The sequence below is a fragment of the Etheostoma spectabile genome, chromosome 22 (assembly GCF_008692095.1).
Source record: "Etheostoma spectabile isolate EspeVRDwgs_2016 chromosome 22, UIUC_Espe_1.0, whole genome shotgun sequence".
Classification (NCBI taxonomy): domain Eukaryota; kingdom Metazoa; phylum Chordata; class Actinopteri; order Perciformes; family Percidae; genus Etheostoma; species Etheostoma spectabile.
In genome coordinates, this window is record NC_045754.1 from 9043701 (window position 1) to 9058004 (window position 14304).

Below are 14304 nucleotides of genomic sequence, written 5' to 3' on the forward strand. Positions count from 1 at the left end.
AAGAAGAAAGACAAGTACGTGTCTCTCAAAAAAAAAAAAATAGACTGTAGCCTATTTAAGGAGATAAACAGAGTAAGAGTGACCTCTACTGGTGGTTTGATGCTATTGAACCCCGGGGTTTCACCTGTTAAACATAATTTTTTGTTATATCATGCAAATTCTTTCCTCCTTTCTTTCTTTCTTTCTTTCTTATATCATAATTCATTTAATTTAAATCTACAGTATACAGTGGGTGGTTTAATTTTACAATAATCTCACTGAGTCGCCTGTTTGGGAAGTTACAACGTTATTTTATACTTTGATAAAAGCAACATCCACAGATTACATGATTATGTTTGGTCATCTAGATTATTAAATAATGTCAGGGCAGCGGTTGGAATTTGGGTTTGCCAATCATTGACAGGTAGCTGGACTGGATTTGTGCACCGCTGCCTCCCCGGTGTTGATAGGCTGGTTTTCTTGTTGATATCCAGGGCTCGGTGTTGCTAGCTGGAGCCTGGAGGCGCTGCAGACCCAACCAGGAAGTCAACAAAGTTGCTAGTTAATGTTAGCGTCACTTGGATTTTCATCCATCAACGTTATAACAACAACATGAGTTCCACCGCTCCGGTAAGCTGCAAATTACCGAGCTGCGTTCGACATGACATTGCACAAATATTAGCTCCCTAGCTGCTTTAGCTTTATTAGTCTCGCCATCGTTTTTGCTCAGCTAACTGTTAGCCGCAATGCTAATGTTGTTTGTTGATGACAGCCCTCATTGTACCTTAGACATAACATAGCTTAGCTTATCATCGGTTGGTTAGTTTAAAATCGCTGAATTTACAGTGAATTAATGCATTCACCCCGAACAAAAGCTAACTAACAGCTAAAAACTTTGCGAACAAACATTAACTTAGAACTGGTGAATTTAGACTGCGCACCAGTCAGATTAAATGAATGGCAAACAAAGAAAAAGAAATATGTTGTAGCTAGTCCACGTTAAAAACAGTTAATATTAATGGATGCATGCATATCATGGGTTAAGTTTAAAGGCAACGATTCAACATTCTCAACAAACTGTTCTCCCACTATAGCCCTTGTTTGTGCATCACTGTGGTAAGGGGAAAACAACTACAGAGGTCAAACCGTTTATGTGCATTTACATAAGTTTTTGAAGAGTACTGGATTTGCTTGTTTCGCAGACTATTGGGGAGTTATTCCTCATCCTCAGTGAGATGGGGTTCTCAGAGGAACAGATCCAGGCAGCTGTCCAGGCGGGGCATTTTTCTGTGTCAGATGCGGCTGAGTGGTAAGTTGGTCCAACTCTTTTCTTAAACTTAAATAGTTAGCATTCACTAATTGCTCATTTTAATTTCCTTTAATTGTCTAAAAAAAAAAATACCACTCTTTTGGGTAACTTACTTCTACATAACTCTCTCCTATGTTGACAGGCTCTTGCAGGGTCAGTATCCACGGCACAGATTGGTTAAGCAGTCATCACAGCCTGCTGAGACAGCATTTTCTGCTTTCAACCCACCCAAAGAGGCAGCAAGCACTTCAGAGACACAAACATCTCCTTCTGGTATAGCAAGCAGTTTGCTAAAGACTGGGTCTGCTTTTAAGGATAGAGGGTCGTATATAAGTTTAATTCACCATTGTAATATACTGCATTTCTTTGTAATCATGTCATTGACGTTTTCAATGAGACTTAAAGAAATTAATAGTTTAGGGTTCAAAATATTTTCCTATTTTCTTTATGTGAACAGGGTCCCCTTCATTGGTCCTGAGACCATCACAGTCAGGCACCCTGTCCCCAGACCCACTACCGGTCGAGTCTCGCATCAAACAGGACAAGAGTGGCTTTGAAGAGCAGCAGAGACAACGTGGTGCTCAGGAGGCCAAAGCAGAGAGGAAACAAAAGAAGCAGGTCGGCAGTGGTGAAAAGAAGACTTTACAAAATCTTTCAAGTGTCCGATTTGTAATCTCAGACCACAACATCCTGTCTGTCTTATGTGTGTTCTGCCTGCCAGGAGCGTGAGTTGGTGTTGAAGCGGATAGCTGAGGATCGGAAGAGCTTGCAGGAGAAGAACCAGACCAGTGCTGCCACAGAGTCGTCTCCTTCTAGTGGCCAAGGGCAAAAGCTTGGAGGAAAGATTCAGACTAATGTAGATAACAACTGCGTCCTCATGGTGAGGCTATAAAGATTTTTAATATGTGCGTAAATATGACGTAGATAAAGTCGAATTACAGAGTTGCTGTTGTTCAAATCGCATGTTTGTTGCTGCAGATTCGGCTCCCGTCTGGCGAGTCCATGCGTGAACGGTTCCCAGCTGATGCTCCTCTTCGCAGTGTCGTGGAGCACATCACCGGACGTCACCCCTCCCTAGCCTCCTTTTCTCTCCTCCAGGGTTTTCCACGGAAACGCTTTGGGGAGGCAGAGCTTGCTTGTTCACTGCACTCTCTTGGCCTCACACCCAATGCTGCACTGTGTATTCAGACCACTCCTCCAGAGACACCTCAGGATCCACCGAGTCCTGCAGATCCACCATCAGCGGCACAGAATGAGCCGTCTCCTTGTGATGTGGCTCCTCAGCCACATATCCCCTTCCAGGAGGGGGCGGGAGGACAGGACCTTGTTCTACCTCCTCCACTACCCAACCAGCTGTGGGAAGAGGCTGTGAATTACGCAGGCATACCCGGAGTTGGTCCTTCCCTGACTGGGCCATCTCACTCCTGGGGTAGGTATTAATAACTCTGTAAAAAAATTCCAGGCACATTTTAAGCAGATCTGCTGTACCTCACACAAGCTTGTTTGTTGTATACAGTTTTATGACTGTACGGTAGTAGCCTATACACATTATTTAGAGAGTTGCAAAGATGGAGCACCTGGTTCTGTTAATCCAAGTTGTGAAAAATGCTCCAACTGTGAATTCTTTTACTTTGTCTATGGAGAAAGGTAAAGGATTTTTTACTTCCGAATTAGCTCCTCCGCTTTGCAGCTCTACTTTGAAAGCAAATGTTTCAACATTTTAAATAGGTTTTCAGTCCTTAGATGACATCTTTGGCACTGTTCAACAGGCCGAGGCCAGAGGTTGGTTCCTGGTCAGGCTGAGGAAGCTGCTGGCATAGAGGTTGATGAGGAACAAGGAGAAGAGGAAGAACCACCTTACATGCTGAACGGTACTGCTCCCTGTGTCTGGGATTGCTGTGGACACCACATATCTCCATAGACCTACATGTTGCTTGCTTTACCCCCTCTTCCCGCCTCCATTGTGTCTCCATTTATTCATCCACGTAAACATTTTTTTGCCTCATACCAAAATACAGATGACCCTGGCCTCTAACTTTCAGCTGTTGGAGTAGATTTTCATTCAGTTTCATAATATATATTACATACATTTGCCAGTGTCCAGGATATTTGGCCAACTGCCCTAGTAACGTGTGTCATATGTAAAAAGGATTAGGATTAGGAAATATGTAGATGAATGCTCCTTTTTGTCAGACATGGGTCAGAACTGCTCACCAGTGAGAACTGAGTTCCCCAAGGGCTTACAGCTGGTCAGCCAATCATATTCAGTCTTTCAGAGCATGTGGTTGTGATGTAGTATTCTAAATGTGTGCCAGACCAGAGAGTGAAAAGAGCTCAATCTCAAAGGAGAGAGAGGAGAATCAAAGATACAGAACAAATGTTGATTAGAGGTGTGGGATGCAAAGAGGGGTGTTATATTAATAGACCTGGGACTTAATATGGGCTGGTTGTGATGTCAGTGACTACTTTGAGTTTTCGCTCGGTGATATTTTACATTTGGTGACTATTTTTCACAGGAATGCCACGGCTGCCTTTCTTTCCGGAGAATAGATTTCGTGGAGAATTTGAGCGGAGGCACAACTGGCCAGAGCAAGGCAATCGACTCAGGTGGGTGTGTAGACAGAATGGCGCTAATATAATGTAAGAACTGTAATGCATGTTAATTAATGAATTGATTGATTGATTGACTGAGTGTTTGTGATTGCAAAGTATTTTGTAGCTGGTTATGATTATGAAGGTGCCCTATGTTTTCTTACAGCAATGCCCTGTTAGATGGTTAGAGTCATTATTAGACAGGCAGGTAGAGAAAGAATATTGATTAAAGTCTTGAAGTGTTTCAGTTTCCTGTGGTTCTGTTTTACATGAGAACCTTTGGTAACTGAAAACAAGAAAGTAGGAAAAGGAATATAAACCAATTTTGATGGCATTTTGGAGTGACTATGGAGATGTCCTGTGTAAAGACAGTGGTGTGTATGTGGTTCAGGGAGGCTGCAGAAGACAACCCGGCAGAGCCTGAGGATGCTGGAGGTCAGGAGGCACCTGGAGCTGCAGGTCTGGCTGCAGTGGAGCGCCTTCAAAGAGCTGCACAGCAAGAAGACCCCCGTGCCTCCCAGGGACAACCATCACCCCCTAAAAAACCCTTCAGGGCACCCAGCGTGTCGTCCCTATGTGCCTTGGCAACCCGCGCAACTGTCCACCTCATGACTGGTAAGAGACCGTATTGAATATTCACGTCTAAAACCCCTTGGATTTCCCAGGAAGTGTGTCACCGCTTTGTTTACTCACTGTTGTAGTTGTTGTCCCTGTGTGTCTCCTCTCTCAGCTCCCAGCATGCAGTACATCAGCAGTCTAGCATGCCTCACCCCAGAGCTAGCAGAGCTTCTGCTGAACCACATGTCCCGTGAAAGGCTCCTACGTCCACGCAACCTGGAACTCTTCTTCGGCTGCCCATTGCAGAAGTTTGTTCTAAACTGCTACCCTTACTCCACCAATGAGCTCCTGCGGCAGTTACGGGCCTTCACAGCACTGAAGCATCTGAGTCTGGTCAACTCGCCTCTCATCACTGGTATATAATTTCATCTCAGGATGGGGTTTGTCCAGAAGTCAATTTTGCTGTGTTAACTTCAGCAATATGTTTGGTCAATTTCTGCTATTTCATTTTCGTCTCCAAAATGTGTTCTCTCCAGACACTGGGCTGTCAATCCTGTCCAGCCTGGTCAAACTCCAGTACCTGAACCTGGCCTCCTGTAACAAACTGACTGACTCCTGTCTGCAGCATATCACAGGTTAGGCTTTCTACAATCTGTCATGCTAACAAGGCTCAGGTTGTTACTAGAGGGGATAATAGATTATGTAACACCACTGCATAGGCAATTACGTTCAAGAACGCCATATCCCAACATAAGTTGATCTGTGTAAATTACTTGTTTACTGCTAAATGTTTTTTTTTGCCTCAATGATTTTTGCAATGTCACAATTTCCTTCTTTCTGTGTCTACAAGGTTTAAAGAGCCTGTGTTTCCTGTCCCTGGACCACACCAAAGTGACGGATTCTGGGATGATTATATATCTGAAGTCAGCTCCATCCTGTCTCTCTCAGCTTAGCCTGAACCAGACGGCTGTGACTGAAGCCACGCTGGTAGTCCTGCCCACCTATGTGCCACAACTGCGGCTCCTTAGCATCAAGCAGACTAAGGTTACTTCAGTTCTACTGGGCACCTCATGTCTGTTAACTCACAGAACATCCAGTAATTGAACAATTTATCATTCTAGTTTCTCACGACATTCCTATGTCTTATTGCGTGTTCTGCCAGGTCAGTGATGTTTCGGCTTTGGCAGAGCTGTCCAGCCTGCAGACTCTTAACCTGGATGGGACAGGTGTGACTGAAAGCTCTCTACAGCACCTGGCCACCCATCCTGCCCTGACTTCCCTGAGTTTGGCGGGAATCCCCAAAGCGGATGGTAACCACGCCCTGCAGATCATCTCAGGTTCGTAAATGGAAAGGAACGTTAAAACAGCACACGAATGGAGTGAAACACAATGGTTCAGGTCAGTGGGGAATTGAACTCTTAGAGAGGCTTCTACTTTCCTTCCAGGTCTAAAGTTGACTCAGCTGACCCTCCCTGGACGCCACTCAGTGACAGACAGCGGGTTGTCGTTTCTCTCTAGACTGTCTCTGCTCTTAGAGCTGGACCTGACTGACTACACACAAGTCACAGACCAGGGAGTCAGCCAGCTCTCCATCATGACCAGGTCATTCCCACTTTATAACTCTACTGTACAACACACGCAGGTCATTGTAACCGTTGCTTCAGTAGGATACTAACCAGTATTGTATGTACTTTATGTAGGTTGAAGAAGCTGTCACTTAGCAACACACAAGTGACAGATGCAGGGCTTCCCTCCCTGCGTGGCCTGCAGGATCTGCAGGACCTCTGCTTGGACCGGACAGCAGTGACCAGCCGAGGAGTGGCCGGGCTCATCACCTGTCTGCCGCACCTTACGGTGATTTTACTGGCAACATTTGTGTCACCTGTGTTGCACAAGCTTAGTCTAAGTCGAAATGTTAGATACATAACATGTGCTGCCCTGTCATTTTAAGCCGGAGATTTAATAAACATTGGTTTAATGTGTTCCTAGCTCTGCAGATAAAATCCTTCTATATACAGCACTCTGCCATGCAGTGTACTGTTTTGGAATTAATAAATTGGATTTGATAGTATATTTACTGTTGAAGAAAGATTTCTTTCCAGCTTTTGTGATAGTGATGTATATTAGGACTTTAATGTGAATTTCCCCTTGTGGGAAAAATAAAAGCTTGTCTTCTTCTTCTTTTCCATTGAGTCTATATTAGCGGACAGGTTCTTTAGTAATTAGTCTCAATGCAAACATCTTCCTGCTGAAAAAAAGGTTTTAGTCACAAGTTATGGTATCTGAAATTGTCTTATTTTATATGCATAATTTAACATGTTTTTTCCCCTGTTTTTAGGTGTTGGGGTTAGCCAGCACCCAGGTGGGAGACACAGTAATGAGGAGAGGTCTGATCCACTGCAATCAACTTGTGAAGCTTAATCTCAGCCGCACACGGATCACAGACCACGGTAAGGTCAAACCCGACCACAAAACACAAGTGTAATCTTTTCTTACTTGGTGAACAACCTCTTTGCATTTTTCCTCAGGTCTAAAGTTCTTGAAACACATGCATCTGGCCCAGGTGAACCTGGATGGCACCGGTGTGAGTCTGATGGGTATTGCGAGCCTTCTCTCTTTGACTAACATCAGCAGCATTCGGGCCAGCAACACCCGCAGCATTCCTCCCGATGAGGTCTCAGATGAGGAGTGGGAAGCCCAGTGAGCATCGATACCTTCGGTTGGTCCACTCATACGAGCACGCCTCTGACTGTTGCTGTCCTCTTTTAGCCCCTGAAACATGCTGCCATCGGGATACTCTTTAAAAACAACAATAAAAACAGCATAACTGAAACACTCCTATTTGCACTGTTTCAACTGCAGCTAGTGCCACTAATCTGTCAGTCACGCACATTACCAAGTTGAAACCTTAAACGAGAACCTGGTATTTAAAAACTAGGCCATTAACAGAATCAATCTTCAGTTATTGCATACACACTGCAGCCCTTTGTCTCTGGAAAAACTCCATGTGACAAACTTTAAAGGTTTAAGTGCAGCCTTTTAGGTTGAAGCTATCTGTGTTTTGCCTGGTTGGCACTTTGAGCCGACAGGCAGGAACATATTAAATGTTGGAAATGTAACATAACACTGCATGTATTTTCAGACTGTAATGACTAACAGCCTCAAATATGTATACATTAAATGACAAAGTAAATATGGTTGAATAATTTATTTTGAAGGATTTAAGGCAGATTATCTCTTCCAGTAATCATCCTCATTTATTAAAAGTAACATTAAATCTTGAGCTATATTCAAGTCATTTTGGATTTATTAGAACATTTTAAACATTTACTCGCTGAGTTCACCTCAACTTCCTGTTTATTAGAATCAGGTCCAATGTTCATCTGTTAGAATATTTGACCCTATTAATTGTACAGTACATGCAAACACTACTGCAGATATGAAAAATATACAGTAACTTCGGCTGCAGACAATATCAAGCTTGTTTACGATTTGCTTTATATTGATAAAGTTCCTGTTGCATTTGAATGGCATAGTTTTGTGGCCACTATGACAATAGTTGCACAGTTTCTCATTTTAAATGTTATAAAACACCAATTTAACAGTGTCTACTCTGTTAAACTAAACGAAAAATGTCAACATGAAGGGATCTCGTTTTGAGAATTGAGAAAGCATTAACATTTCATGATGGCAGCAAAATGGGGGTCATTTATGCGTTTCACCATGTTTAGTTCCATGGAAGAGCTGTACACTGAGGATCTATGCAGCCAAGGGGCTCACAAGCCAGAATCCAAAGCAACTTCTTTTAAATCGCTTAAGTTTTGTCCTCTTGTTTACAGAGATGTAAAATAGTTTATTTTCCCTAAAAGGCTTTTGATTTTTGGATATGAGCACTGTATTCATGAAGTGTAAAAATAAAGTATTCTGAATCAATAATGCTGTTTTTATGTTCTGTTTATTCAGACAAACCTTTATTGCATTTACATTGTTTCATAAGGCAGAACTGCTCTTCTACACAGAAAAAAAAAAAAAAAATCCAATATTTAAATATTGTAAAATGACCTAAAAGCTGCTGAATGCACGTTGGGATAAAACAGAACATTCGGAAAAATTAAAGTTTTCTTTGAAGACAGCACAATGGAATGCTTTCCAAAATGCACTGAGATGCTTTGTGAATCAGCCAATCAGAGTGCAGTCTGAGTTGAGGGAAAGGGGGGGGGGGGGCAGCTCTTTCAAACCAAGATTGAAATACAGTACATGTACGAGACGTGTCCATTAAGATGCATAAGAGATTGTTTCAGTTCTAGTTATGACATTTCCTTCAATGTAAACTCTGCTCATCCTCTCAGGAGCGTGCAGGTCAAATCCATAATGCAAGATAAAGGAGTGGCTTAGTTTTTTTTAGATGTCATGCGCTTGCCCGTCAATCTTTGATTTCAAGTGCTCCTTGTATGCCAGGATGTCCCTCTTCCACTTTGTGATGGTTTGATTCTCACACACCCAAATTTCTTGAGCCACCTGGTTTAAAAGAAATTATATAGATTATAAATGGTGCTATCTATAGACACACACACTACATACATACATACATACATACATACCTGTTGAATTAGCCTGAAGTCGTGGCTAACTAGCATCATGCCACCTTCAAACTCGTTGATGGCGTCTCCCAGTGCATCAATAGTCTCAATATCCAGGTGATTAGTGGGCTCGTCAAGGAACAACATGTGAGGGTTCTGTGAGGCGAGCCAGGCAAAACACACTCGGCACTTTTGACCATCTGACAAGTTCCTGATCGGACTGACCTAGAATAAATTTCAGGTTTAAATTAGGAGACGGAGACAAAGACAAAGCACAAGAAAATTAATTTCCTATTATCTGGAGGAGACCTACCTGCTGTTTTCCAGTCAGCCCGTAGCGACCAATGATCTTCCTCATCTCCTCTTTTTCTTTGATATCAGGGAAACACTTCATCATGTACTCCAAAGGAGACAGGTCCAGTTCCAGCTGCTCTGTCAGATGCTGTAACATAGGTAGATACAAAAGGAGACATTTAGTTTTACAGTAAATATACTTCTACATCAATATACTTTCTATAAAAGATCTCCCCCAGGTCTAACATAGCATTGTGTTTACTCTTGAGCCTAAGATCATTGTTATGTTAAAAGGGGTGGTGTTCTTAGTAGTTTTGGAACATGCAATTGTATTGGCTCAGTGTTTTACCTGGTGATATCTGCCAATCTTGACGTGAGAATGTTTGCGGATCATGCCGTCAGTGGGAAGGAGCTACGAAGAGAAAGCGTTATCTTGAATACCTGACAATTGCAGGTTGTTACAGGATAATGGAGAACTACCACTGGACCTACCTCTCCCATCAGCAGCTTCAGCAGTGTGGACTTTCCTGCTCCATTGGGCCCCACCAGAGCCACTCGTGTATCCAAGTCAATACCAAACTCCAGGTTTCTATATATGTGTGGCTACAGGACACATTAACAGATTATTGAAACTGAGATAAGATTCTATAAGTCAGTGAAAAAAGCTCCGTCCATGCTGTAATCTTAACAGTACTCACTGTGTTGTCACTGTACTTGAAGCTCACATTCTGAACCATGATAACAGGAGGAGGAATCTTCCCACAGGGAGGAAAACAAAATGACAGAGTCTGTGGGATAGACAGAGGCAGGTATTAGTACCATAAAATACACGTGTCACTGGCATCATTTTCAAGGTGGGTCACCAAGTCAAAATTCTGAAGACTATTAGTAGTTATTCCATATCAGTAACCCTCATTACAAGTACCTTGTCATTCACAACTTTTTCAGTCAAGCCTGAGGCCACCATCTTCTGCAGCGTCTTCTCTTTGCTCTGTGCCTGTCGGGCCAGCTTTGCAGAACCGTGACCAAACCTTGCAATGTAATTCTAAAGGACAGGGATGTAAAGAGAACAATAAGTACAAATCAATGAGACTAATAATAATAATAATAATAATAATAATAATAGTTTGTAAAAATTCAAAACACATGTGACTGCTTTAATTAAAAATATATATTTTTCCTGGACATGGACTTGTTTTTAAGAGTCTGCTATGAGCAATTGATTCTGTGCAGTGAAAAGGTTCTACCACATGGTGTCTCATTACCTTCATGTGTGTTATCTGGTCCTGTTCCCAGTTGAAGCGCTTCATCTGGTTCTCTTCCAACTCCTCTCTGGTCTTCACATACTGGTCATAGTTACCCTTAAAGCAAAAATAGATTTGCTTGGTCATCCAACAGGGCAACACAGATATAATTAGTAAGAGCTTCCCCCAGTTTATGATTCAGCATTATGAGATCACACAGGGCCGAGCCCGTTATTCTTTCTGGCACTGCAATTCATTTTACCCTACGGCCTCATACATGGTTTCAGCCAAAATGTTCTTACCGTGTAGTATTTCAGTTTTCTCTGATGCAGGTGGATGATGTTGGTGCACACACCATTCAGGAAGTCTTGAGAGTGTGAGATGAGCACAAGGATTCGCTTGAACCTAACAAGAAGCAGGATGATTAATACATAAAACTGTTTGGACTTCTTTGAGGTGTGGGAGGATGTAGGGTGTCAACTTACGAGCTGAGCTCCTCCTCCAACCACACACAAGCATCCAGGTCCAAGTGGTTGGTGGGCTCATCCAGCAACAGCATGAAGGGTTTGATGAACAGGGCTCTGGACAAATGTAGGATAGTCATTAAGATGAAACTTTTTTATTAAACTTACTTTTTGTATATTAAAACAGCTCTAAAATGTCTTTTTTTTCCCCCCCGCCTCGCTTGTGTTTCTAAAGCTTATTTTTTTAATCAGTTTTATATTTCAATTCAGGAAGGAATACTCATTTTCCATGAGTGTTGCCTTTTATTAGCTATACAGTTTGACTTAGAAAAGGTCTCAATTTGACAGGAAAACGTCAACTTTCTGAACCAGGTGAAATTGGTGCAAGCAGTTCTTCCAGAAGAAGATCTACTAAGCAACAAGTGGGTTATACACTATTTGAATTGATAGTTGTACAGTACTCAAAATTGAGTCGAGAGCATGTAAAAATTTAGGGTCATGACTTGCACGGTTTTGTTAGTGGAAGCCCTGTTACACCGTTTGGTTTTTATTTATTATTCAGAAAAACCTACAACCTAAACAGTGAACTAGTATATTCACAGGTCAAGAGCTAATATTGGCATTGTAGCTCTGAATGTAGTATTTTACAAAATCAACTAGACTGTTCAATTCCAAACCTATGCAGACACAGAGAATGGATGCAACACGTGTCACTAAATGGTGGAATGCTAATAATTTGTCTTAACCTGGCCAGAGCAACACGCATCCTCCATCCACCACTAAAGTCCTTCAGCTTCTTCTGCTGCATAGCAGCGGTGAAACCCAAACCATGGAGGATCCGAGAGGCTCGCACCTCTGCCTTGTCTGCATCCAGCTCCTCTAGACGCTCATACAGCTCCATCAGCTTCTCACACTCAGCTATGCAGGGGTGAGAGAAAGGCATTCATTATTAATTTCAGTCAATCCAGCTACAGAACAACTAGACAGATTTCCTTGTCCTTGCAACAAGTCAGCTTTACCCAAACAATCTTTCAGTTTGTTGTCTTAACTGTTCGCCTCTGGGACAATAAGTGTCCCCTCTGCAGTCATTGCTTGGTACATCACATGTAACTCACAGTCCTCATGTGCAAGCCTCTCTGCCTCTTTCTCCAGCATAATCCTCTGTTCATCCACCTCCATGACACACTGCAGAGCCGTCTTTTCGCTGGGGGCCATCTCCCGGGTTAAGTGGTAAATATCTATGTGCTCTGGAATGGGAATCTCACGATGCCCGATGGCTGACAACAGCATAGATTTTCCTGGCAGATACAAGTAAATAAGAAAATGATTTTTGCTCATCGTCAGCTCAGCTCGTAAGTGAAATTAATTTAAAAAAAAAAAAAAAAAGAAAAAAGAAAATCCATTCTGTACTACATTTCTACCACTACTACTTGAGTAACTGCTGTACATTAGCATATGTGTAAGTAAAGTGACTGAATAGTGTATATCTGCATATGCTATTTTTTGTGTTGGGAAAAAGTCTAGCTTTTAGCATGCCCAAGTTCCCAAAACAGCCAAAGAAAAAATGGCATCAGGTACTGGGAAATGTACAGGCTACTGACCGTAATATCATGTGCAAGGAGAGACATGTTACCTGTGCCATTAAGGCCGATAAGACCATAGCGTCTGCCTGAGTTGAGCTCCAGGCTAGTGTCTGCTAGCAGCTCTTGACCATGGAAAGTGAGCGACAGGCTGCTAATGTGGACATCGGTGCTGTTGGGGTGTGAGGCCAGAACACCCGTCACTGCCCGTGCCTCCGTCTTAGCCAACTCAAATTCATCCAGCTCTTTTGTCAAAAAGGCAACACCTACAAAAACAAAATCATGTTCAACATTTCATTTACATTTAATGCTAGACAGACATGAACCTATTTGAGAGAACAGCAAGTTCAAGTGTAATAAATGTACAAGTCAAGCCATTGCCAAAATTGATCTCAGGAATGATACAAGCCATAATAAATCCCAACCAAGCCTACAGCATTTACTCAGCGTTCTCTCACCGTTGCTCTCTGCTCCATTAATCTGAGACTCTGGTTGTTCACCCTCCTCATTCTCATCAGTTTTCTTGGTACGCTGGCGGGCTTTGGCAGCCTCCTTCTTCTTTGCTGCCTTCTTCTTGGCTAAGTCGGATGGCATGGTTGTGAAAGGCTATTCAACAGCAGAAAAAAGGGACACAGATAAACAATCTAAAGTCTCTTATAATATCATGTTATGGTATGTATACCCAGAATCTCAGTTGTTAAAGGCCAATTACCAGCTAGGTAGCTAGCTTTGGTTTAAGGTGCTAGGTGACCAAAATGTTCCAATCAACTTTGAAAACAGACAGTTTAGAACCATAGAAAGTTAAAGAAATGGACCAACAGATTGCGTTGTTCTGGACAGAGACCAGTGAAGGAAAATAGAAGCACTTTTCCGGTGATGGCCTTGCCTTGAAACGTTTCAGATGTAAAGTTAGTCGCTGTCAAAGTGGCGCCAACATGAATGGCAGTCAATGGGATGCTAACTGTAGGTGACGGCTTTGTAGCATTAAAATGGCGCCATGGGAGCTACGCTTAGAGAGGACAGGCTTACCCCCTTGTTTAGAACCGAGACACCCCAACTCTAGAGTACTTTTCTGTATCTGTGTCACGTGGTCTCCGCAACTGCCCTGCCTCTTTAGGAGACTAGCAGCAGGTCCTGAGTGTATTTATTCCAATAGGAAAAGTCAATGTGAAAACAGGTTATGAGTGATTATTTTGCCCCATTGTCACCTAAGTAAATATTGGAGCTATTTTTCTCAAGCCACATATCTCCAGAATATTCTGACACTAAAATGGCATTTTTCAGATGAACACATGAGAAAATTAACTTTGTTTGACCCCCATTTCGGTCTCAGGACAAAACTCTTGCAAGATCTGGCAACACAGATAAACTAACATCAACAAACATCCTAACATAACAAATTTCGCTCGTTCTTTTTTGCTTCCCGGCTGATAAAAAAAACAAAACACATCAGGTAAGATAGTATGTTTTGTGGAAGATTGCAAAGCTAGCTAGAGAACAGGCAATGTGACGTACATTACACAAGGCATGCAGTTCACTGAGATGTTCCACACAAAACTAAGTAGTACTACAACAAACGGATTCTTCCTTGAAAAAAATTCTTTTAAATTGCTTAATTCAAACATGATCCAAAAATGTTTCTCTTCATTTACTTTTTTTTATTTTTATTAAACAAAATAAGATCCCATGGGGTCCACCGGAAAG

The 14304-nt window shown here is 42.2% G+C and overlaps 2 protein-coding genes across 2 annotated transcripts in view; one reads left to right on the forward strand and one right to left on the reverse strand.

The window, feature by feature from the left end:
- The first annotated feature begins 356 nt into the window (after positions 1-356).
- On the forward strand, positions 357-7239 carry si:ch73-173p19.1 (uncharacterized). Its single transcript, XM_032504270.1, has 17 exons — positions 357-609; positions 1182-1288; positions 1431-1561; positions 1746-1906; positions 2010-2168; positions 2267-2717; positions 3058-3159; positions 3805-3895; positions 4272-4495; positions 4611-4853; positions 4975-5073; positions 5289-5482; positions 5601-5775; positions 5884-6040; positions 6139-6292; positions 6777-6888; positions 6967-7239. The coding sequence occupies exons 1-17, from the start codon at positions 592-594 to the stop codon at positions 7140-7142; spliced, it is 2754 nt and encodes a 917-aa protein (XP_032360161.1). The 5' UTR covers positions 357-591; the 3' UTR covers positions 7143-7239.
- A 1137-nt stretch (positions 7240-8376) lies between these two features.
- LOC116672430 (ATP-binding cassette sub-family F member 2) overlaps positions 8377-14304 on the reverse strand; it is a 7191-nt gene continuing 1263 nt past the window's right edge. Inside the window, exons 2-15 of the mRNA XM_032504273.1 lie at positions 13059-13206; positions 12654-12866; positions 12136-12318; positions 11767-11938; positions 11042-11137; positions 10859-10961; positions 10578-10673; positions 10238-10357; positions 10011-10100; positions 9805-9915; positions 9662-9724; positions 9332-9460; positions 9040-9243; positions 8377-8956 (exon numbers count right to left, since the gene is read on the reverse strand). Coding sequence (XP_032360164.1) covers positions 8840-8956; positions 9040-9243; positions 9332-9460; positions 9662-9724; positions 9805-9915; positions 10011-10100; positions 10238-10357; positions 10578-10673; positions 10859-10961; positions 11042-11137; positions 11767-11938; positions 12136-12318; positions 12654-12866; positions 13059-13194 — 1833 coding nt within the window. The 5' untranslated portion in view covers positions 13195-13206 and the 3' untranslated portion in view covers positions 8377-8839. The remainder of the gene's footprint in view (positions 8957-9039; positions 9244-9331; positions 9461-9661; positions 9725-9804; positions 9916-10010; positions 10101-10237; positions 10358-10577; positions 10674-10858; positions 10962-11041; positions 11138-11766; positions 11939-12135; positions 12319-12653; positions 12867-13058; positions 13207-14304) is intronic.

What these genes read in the sequence shown, in the direction of transcription:
- si:ch73-173p19.1 (XM_032504270.1), top strand. An exon ending in CGCCCTGCAGATCATCTCAG is followed by an intron (nt 5,776 to 5,883) that starts GTTCGTAAATGG and finishes CTTTCCTTCCAG; the next exon opens with GTCTAAAGTTGACTCAGCTG. An exon ending in CACACGGATCACAGACCACG is followed by an intron (nt 6,889 to 6,966) that starts GTAAGGTCAAAC and finishes ATTTTTCCTCAG; the next exon opens with GTCTAAAGTTCTTGAAACAC.